Source organism: Amblyraja radiata, chromosome 43 (genome assembly GCF_010909765.2).
Source record: "Amblyraja radiata isolate CabotCenter1 chromosome 43, sAmbRad1.1.pri, whole genome shotgun sequence".
In the NCBI taxonomy this organism is placed as follows: domain Eukaryota; kingdom Metazoa; phylum Chordata; class Chondrichthyes; order Rajiformes; family Rajidae; genus Amblyraja; species Amblyraja radiata.
In genome coordinates this window covers 13,264,593-13,272,050 of record NC_045998.1, presented here as the reverse complement: position 1 = coordinate 13,272,050, position 7,458 = coordinate 13,264,593, and the positions used below count along the sequence as shown (strand labels likewise).

General features: G+C 53.8%; 1 protein-coding gene across 1 annotated transcript in view; it reads right to left on the bottom strand.

Moving 5' to 3' along the window:
* Positions 1–1,163: 1,163 nt before the first annotated feature.
* Positions 1,164–7,458, bottom strand: part of nyap1 (neuronal tyrosine phosphorylated phosphoinositide-3-kinase adaptor 1) — an 18,789-nt gene continuing 12,494 nt past the window's right edge. The window contains exons 8-9 of the mRNA XM_033014699.1: positions 3,246–5,321; positions 1,164–3,205 (exon numbers count right to left, since the gene is read on the bottom strand). Coding sequence (XP_032870590.1) covers positions 5,088–5,321 — 234 coding nt within the window. The 3' untranslated portion in view covers positions 1,164–3,205; positions 3,246–5,087. The remainder of the gene's footprint in view (positions 3,206–3,245; positions 5,322–7,458) is intronic.

Below are 7,458 nucleotides of genomic sequence, written 5' to 3'. Positions count from 1 at the left end.
TGATGGGACTATCGAGTTGGCCACATTTGGGAGTGTTGTGAGCAATTTTGGGCACCATATCTGAGGAAGGATGTGCTGGTCCTGCAGAGGGCCCAGAGGTTTCCATCCCAGGAATGAGTGGGTTAACCGTTAACGTATGATGAGTGTTTGTCGGCACTGGGCCTGTACTCGCTGGAGTTTAGAAGAATGAGGTGGGGGGGGGTCCTATTTGAAACATACAGAATAGTGAAAGGCTTGGTTATAGTGTGGATGTTGTGTTTAAGGAACTGCAGATGCTGGAAAATCGAAGGTAGACATATGTGCTGGAGATACTCAGCGGGTGCAGCAGCATCTATGGAGCGAAGGAAATAGGCAACGTTTCGGGCCGAAACCCTGAAGGAAATAGGCAACGTTGCCTATTTCCTTCGCTCCATAAATGCTGCTGCACCCGCTGAGTTTCTCCAGCACTTTTGTCTAGCGTGGAGAGGATGTTTCCACTAGTGGGAGAGTCTAGGACCAGAGGGCACAGCCTCAGGGTTAGAGGACGTTCCTTTAGGAAGGAGTTGAGGAGGAATATAGTCAGAGGGTGGTGAATCTGTGGAATTCTTTGCCACAGACGGCTGTGGAGGCCAAGTCAGTGAATATTTTTAAGGCAGAGAGATAGATTGTGGATGATCAGCCATGATCGCATTGAATGACGGTGCTGGCTCGAAGGGCTGAATGGCCTACTCCTGCACCTGTTGTCTATTCTTGATTAGTACGGGTGTCGGGGGCTATGGGGAGAAGGCAGGAGAATGGGGTTAGGAAGGAGAGATAGATCAGCCGCGATTGAATGGCGGAGTGGACTGGATGGGCCGAATCGCCTAATTCTGCTCCTATCCCGGTTGATCAGTCCTGGCATGACCAGGGAAGCCTCGGAGAGCAGGAAGCGGGGAGGAGGGTGACGGGCGCTGGGCAGAGGGGCGGTAAGGAGATCCGAAGGGGGGGGGTCTTACCTTCTGCGCCTTCGAAGTTGGCTGCAGGAGAGATAGGTCGGCCATGATGGAACTGAGTAGAATTGATGGGCCGAGCGGCCTGATTCTGCTCCTATCACATACGAACATGATCCTCGGTCGAATATTGCGGAAGTTTACCGCCGTTGTTTTAACGTGCACCCAACTTTATTAAAAATCAGAACTAATATCTCTGATGAAATGTCCAACTGGTTTATTCGATGGCTTTTTGCTTTTCAGTTTTATATTTTATTTACAATGTTCTCGTCGGCACCTCGTGGAGAGAAGTTTGGTCGATTTGCCGTTAAAGTTTCCCACACAATATTCCCCCCTCTTGCCTCGTATCGAATCAGTCACAAAGGACTTCACTCTCCTGCACCAATTTTGGTTGGAGATATAGATCGGAAACAGGCCCTTCGGCCCACCGAGCCGGTGTCGACCATCGATCGCCCGTTCCCACGTGTTCGACGTTATCCCACTTTCTCCTCTGCTCCCCTGCACGCTAGGGGCCAATTTCACCTACGTCTTTGGGACGCGGTGGGGGAGGGGAGGCCCACGCGGTCACCGGGAGAATGCAAACAGGCAGGCAGCATCCTAGGCCGGGATCGAACTCTGGTCCGTGAGGCAGTGGTTCTACCAGCTCGGCGCGAGAGGGTGGGGGGGTTGGGAAAGGGGTCCCAGCTGGGGTAGAAGTTTTGAATTTGAGACTAGGGAAGCATTTTTGGAAGGACACATCCCCGGGCCTTCCATACCTGGTCCCTTCTCTCCTAGGCCTCACCAAGAGGGTAGAAGCCCATGTCAAACCAGGCTTCTGGGCCTTAGAAACAATGATCGGAAAGGTAAGAACACATTTGATCCACTTAATTACAAACAAAGGCATCCTGAAGCTTGCTCCATTTACAGAAGAGATAAATTAAAAATAAATTACTGTACAGACAGGACCTTCATGTACGATTTTCCTCACCAACCAACTCCATAACAACCGTACTCAATACATTTTTCTCATCATTGTTAGCAACAGGATCGGTAGTAGGCTGTCGGCCTACCCGAGTCAATCAGTGTACAGTGCAAATAAAAATCGATTGGGTTGGTTAGTTTTGGAGACGGAGTGTGGAAATCGGCCCACCGAGTCCACGCCGACAATCGGTCACCCGCTCGCAGTAGTTCTTGTGTTTAGTTTGGAGATACAGCGCCGAAACAGGCCCTTCGGCCCACCGAGTCTGCGCCGACCAGCGATCGCCCCGCACACTGGTCTGTGTTATCCCACGTTCTCATCCACTCCCTGCACACTAGGGGGGCAATTTACAGAGGGCCCATTGACCGACAAACCCGCATGACTTTGGGACATGGGAGTGTGTCTGAGAGTGTGTTTGTGTGTGTCCGAGTGTGTGTTTGAGTGTGTTTATCTGTGACAGAACATATAAGCATATATTTACGTGCATCAGTGTCTGTGTCCCTGTCTAGGTGTGTGTGTGTGTGTGTGTTTCCCCATGTCTGTGTGTGTGCCTGTGTGTGTGTGACCCTGTCTAGGTGTGTGCGTGTGTCTCTGTCTGTGTGTGTGTGTGTGCGCATGTGAGTCGCTAGAAGCAGTGGGATGAACCAGTGCTCACTGGGGAAGGCAGAGACCAGGACCGGTTGGGATGTGGGAATGTTGGGAGGTGGGAATGTTGGGATGTGGGAATGTCAGGATGTGGGAATGTTGGGATGTGGGGATCTGGGAATGTCGGGATGTGGGAATGTTGGGATCTGGGAATGTTGGGTTGTGGGAATGTTGGGATGTGGGAATGTGGGAATGTCGGGATGTGGGAATGTTGGGATCTGGTAATATTGGGTTGTGGGAATGTTGGGATGTGGGAATGTTGGGAGGTGGGAATGTTGGGAGGTGAGAATGTTGGGATGTGCGAATGTTGGGAGGTGGGAATGTCGGGATGTGGGAATGTTGGGATGTGGGAATGTTGGGATGTGGGAATGTCGGGATCTGGGAATGTCGGGATGTGAGAATGTTGGGTTGTGGGAATGTTGGGATGTGGGAATGTCGGGATCTGGGAATGTCGGGATGTGGGAATGTCGGGATGTGGGAATGTTGGGATCTGGGAATGTTGGGACGTGGGAATGTTGGGACGTGGGAATGTTGGGACGCGGGAATGTTGGGATCTGGGAATGTTGGGATGCGGGAATGTTGGGAGGTGGGAATGTTGGGATGTGGGAATTTTGGGATCTGGGAATGTTGGGATCTGGGAATGTGGGGATGCTGGGACGCGGGAATGTTCGGACGTGGGAATGTTGGGATGTGGGAATGTTGGGAGGTGGGAATGTTGGGATGTGGGAATGTTGGGACGCGGGAATGTTGGGATCTGGGAATGTTGGGAGGTGGGAATGTTGGGATGTGGGAATGTTGGGATGTGGGAATGTTGGGATGCGGGAATGTTGGGATGTGGGAATGTTGTGATGTAGGAATGTTGTGATGTGGGAATGTGGGAATGCTGGGATGTGGTGCGGCTGGGGGAATGCTGATTGCATTCACGTAGCCCCCCCACCCATCCACTGCCCCGTTCCCAATGAGCGCCATTATCCCGGTCAGGGGTTTCCTGTGCGTGGGGGACATGTGGTGGGGCCGGGACGTCTGGGTCTAGAGGACTCGCTGCTTTCCAACTGTATCTCCAATCCCTATCTCCCACCTCACCCCTCATGGTCCCGTCCCCTTCTCTCATTAACCTGGGCTAAACACCTACACCTTGTCCTCTCTTTTAGGCCGGGCCCAATTAAGAAGTGGGAGGGAAGGCCATTCGGTCCCTCCAGCCCTCATTTACACATATTCTGTGTAGACTTCGGAGAAACAGCGCGGAAGCAGGCCCTTCGGCCCGCCGAGTCCTTGCCGACCGGCAACCTCCCCATAGCACCAGCCTACAGCTGCCGGGCACAGTTTTCCAAAGCCAATCTTTGGAGCATGGTCGGAAACCGGAGCACCCGGAGGAAACCCACGCGGGCCGTGGGGAGAGGGAGCAAACACTGTGATGGGGATGGAACTGGGGTCTCGCCAGTCGACAGCACCCCAAAGCCTCACATCGTTCCTTGAACCATTAACGCTCCGTGTTTGGGGATCAGGATCGCTTTGGGATGCCGACCTTCCACAGGTTCAACCACCCCGAGTCAAGGCCTTCCCCCTCTCTGCACGAGGCAGCTACCCTTCAACCCGAGGGCGCGCGTCCCCTCTCCCGGACTGCTCCAGTCGCCCAAACCGTATCCTGGTGAAAAGCAACATGGCATGTTTGGGAGTTAGTTCCCCCTTCATCTGGGAAACACGGGGTCTGGCTGGCAGACCAAAGAGCAATCTTTGTTCGTTCCCCACCCGAGTAAGTTTGGCACGTGACAACACGCGTTGGCATCTCAGCTTCATTGGTAGCATCCACATGTCCAGTCTGGCTGTCTCTCTCCCCCCCCCCCCTCTCCATCCCGATTAAATTTTACTCTATATACCTCGTTGTCACCTTCCCCAACCTAACAATGATCTCATCTACATTCTCTTCGCTCTTCGACTCCTTCCATTTCGCGATTAACCCTTCCGCATCTCCAGTTTCCCTCACACCCCTGACTCTCACTCTGTAGAAGGGCCTCGACCCGAAACGTCGCCCATTCCTTCTCTCCAGAGATGCCGCCTGTCCCCCCCGCTGAGTTACTCCGGCGTTCCGTGCCCTACTGCACGTTGGAAGGATTGTGGATGAGTCTTCCCCTTCGGATGACCGAACCGAGGGGGTCAACGGGGCTTCGACGGAAAGGCGGGCCGGTCTTTCGCCCCGTCCGAAAAACAACAAAGCGGCTCAGATTGTGGCACCTTCCATGGTGTCATGGCTGCCAATATCCCGGCCTTGGAGTCCAGTCGGCAATGTTCTCCATCGTGACGGCCATCTTGGCTCTGCCTCGTGTGACGGTGGGGGGGGATCCGCCATTTTAGGATCTACTCCATGTCCACCCTCCCTCCTAGTTCAACGAGACAAAAATGGAGGCCCGGGTGAGTGTGAGTTAGGCCTGAGGCCTGTGGAGTTCAAAGGTGGTGGTTACCCGGGGCAACCATGGCCTTCCCCCAGTGTTCCTGGTCGGAGGAGGTGAGGGTGGCGGTCAGATGGCAGTGTCCCAGAGGACCGCGTGTTGCCGCTGGCACGGAGGCGTCCCCAGTTTGCGAGCGTCCACCCCCTTCCTCCAGCTGGGGAGAATGGGCATACTGTCCTGCTTGCATAAGCTGCGTTCAGAGCCCCTCCGCGCCTTGATCTCCTTACACAGGCAGCGCTTGCGTTCGATAACCTCCAGGAGCTTCCCGTCTTTCTCCCTCAACCCGTGCTGCTGTTGGAAACTCTGCCGGGGAGCACAAACACACAGAGTCACATGGCGTGGAAACAGGCCCTTCGGCCTAGCTTGTCCACACTGACCAAGATGCCCCATCTACACCAGTCACAGTGTGGAAACAGGCCCAACTTGCCCACGCCGACCAACATGCCCCACCTACACCAGTCATAGAGTGACAGGGTCGAAACAGGCCCTTCAGCCCAACTTGCCCACACCGACCAACATGCCCCATCTACACCAGTCACAGTGTGGAAACAGGCCCTTCAGCCCAACTTGCCCACGCCGACCAACATGCCCCATCTACACCAGTCAGTGTGGAAACAGGCCCTTCAGCCCAACTTGCCCACGCCGACCAACATGCCCCATCTACACCAGTCACAGTGTGGAAACAGGCCCTTCAGCCCAACTTGCCCACACCGACCAACATGCCCCACCTACACCAGTCATAGTGATACAGTGTGGAAACAGGCCCTTCAGCCCAACTTGCCCACACCGACCAACATGCCCCATCTACACCAGTCATAGTGATACAGTGTGGAAACAGGCCCAACTTGCCCACGCCGACCAACATGCCCCATCTACACCAGTCAGTGTGGAAACAGGCCCTTCAGCCCAACTTGCCCACACCGACCAACATGTCCCATCTCACTAGTCATAGTGATACAGCGTAGAAACAGACCCTTCAGCCCAACTTGCCCACACCGACCAACATGCCCCATCTACACTAGTCCCACCTGCCCACCTTTGGTGCCTCATCTCTCCAAACTTCTCCCATCCATGTACCTCTAGAAATTTCTTCTTCATTTCTGCCTCAACTACCTCCTCCGGCAGCTCATTCCATACACCCACCACCCTCTGTGTGAAAAAGTTACCGCACAGATTCCTATTAAACCTTAGTCCTCTGGTTCTCGATTCCCCTACTCTGAGCAAGAGATTCTGTGCGTCTATTCCTACCATAATTTTGTACGCTTCTGTAAGATCTCCCCTCATCCTCCTGCGCTTCAAGGAATAGAGTCCCAGCCTGCTCAACCTCTCCCTGTAGCCCAGGCCCCTCGAGTCCCGGCAACATCCTCGTAAATCTGCTTTTTTGGGAGTCCTGTGCGCGGGTCCAGGCAGCGGGCAGTCGACTGGGCACACCAGGATCGACTGCCTACCCCTTTTCCGGGCCTACGTCCGTGCCCGCCTGTCCCTGGAGAGGGAACATGCGGCGTCCATGGGGACTCTGTGGAGGCCTTCGGTGAACGCTGGTCGCAGCGCGGGAGGCCGGGTGTATAACTGATGAGGATGGTCTGACGACTGGTGTATTGTGAACTGCCACAAAGGCAGTTTTGATTCTGTTGCACTTTTGTCTGCTTGTTTTTGTTTTCTGAATACAAGTATTTGTATTATTATGACCACCAGGGAAGATGGCTGCCCTGCCGGCAGACTGTTCGTTTTTTCATCTTTTTGTTATTTTTAGTGTCTGTTAAAAGTTTGTTTTAATGTTCTTCGGTCTGTTTTATGTGGGAGGAGGGGGGGGGATCTGGGGAAACTTTTTTTTTTCAGGTTCTTATTAATTCTTATCAATTTTCGGATTACTTTCTCCGGGCTCTGCGGACTACCATCGATCGAGCTGGGAGCCGCCTCAGACTTAACATCGGAGCGGATCCCTTGCCTGGGATCGCTCCCACCGCGGACTTTACCATCAAGGGCTCGCAGTCTCGGGAGAGGCCGAGTCGGGAGCTCCAACATCGCGGAAGGTTCGACCAGCCCCGACGCGAGGTTCGATCGCCCGGCCCGGGGGAGCTGACATCCCCCTCCCCCGATGCAGGAGCTGATCCCTTCGACGCAGTGGGCCCGAATGCCGCCGGCTACGGGAGTCAACATCATCCCGTCAACGGAGGCTCGAGGCCCCCGACTGAGGAAGAACAAAAGGAAGGAGTTGAACTTTATTTCGCCTTCCATCACAGTGAGGAATGTGTATTAATGAGTCACTGTGGTGGATGTTCATGTTAAAATGTGTTTGTGAAGTGATCTGTTGCTTTTAATGTATGACTGACTTGTCCAGTGAAATTCCTCGTATGTTGCTAAATGAATCTGATTCTGATCCTGAAAATAAAATCCCTCCGATTTCTGGATTCTCTCCCCATTTAGTAAACAGTCTAGG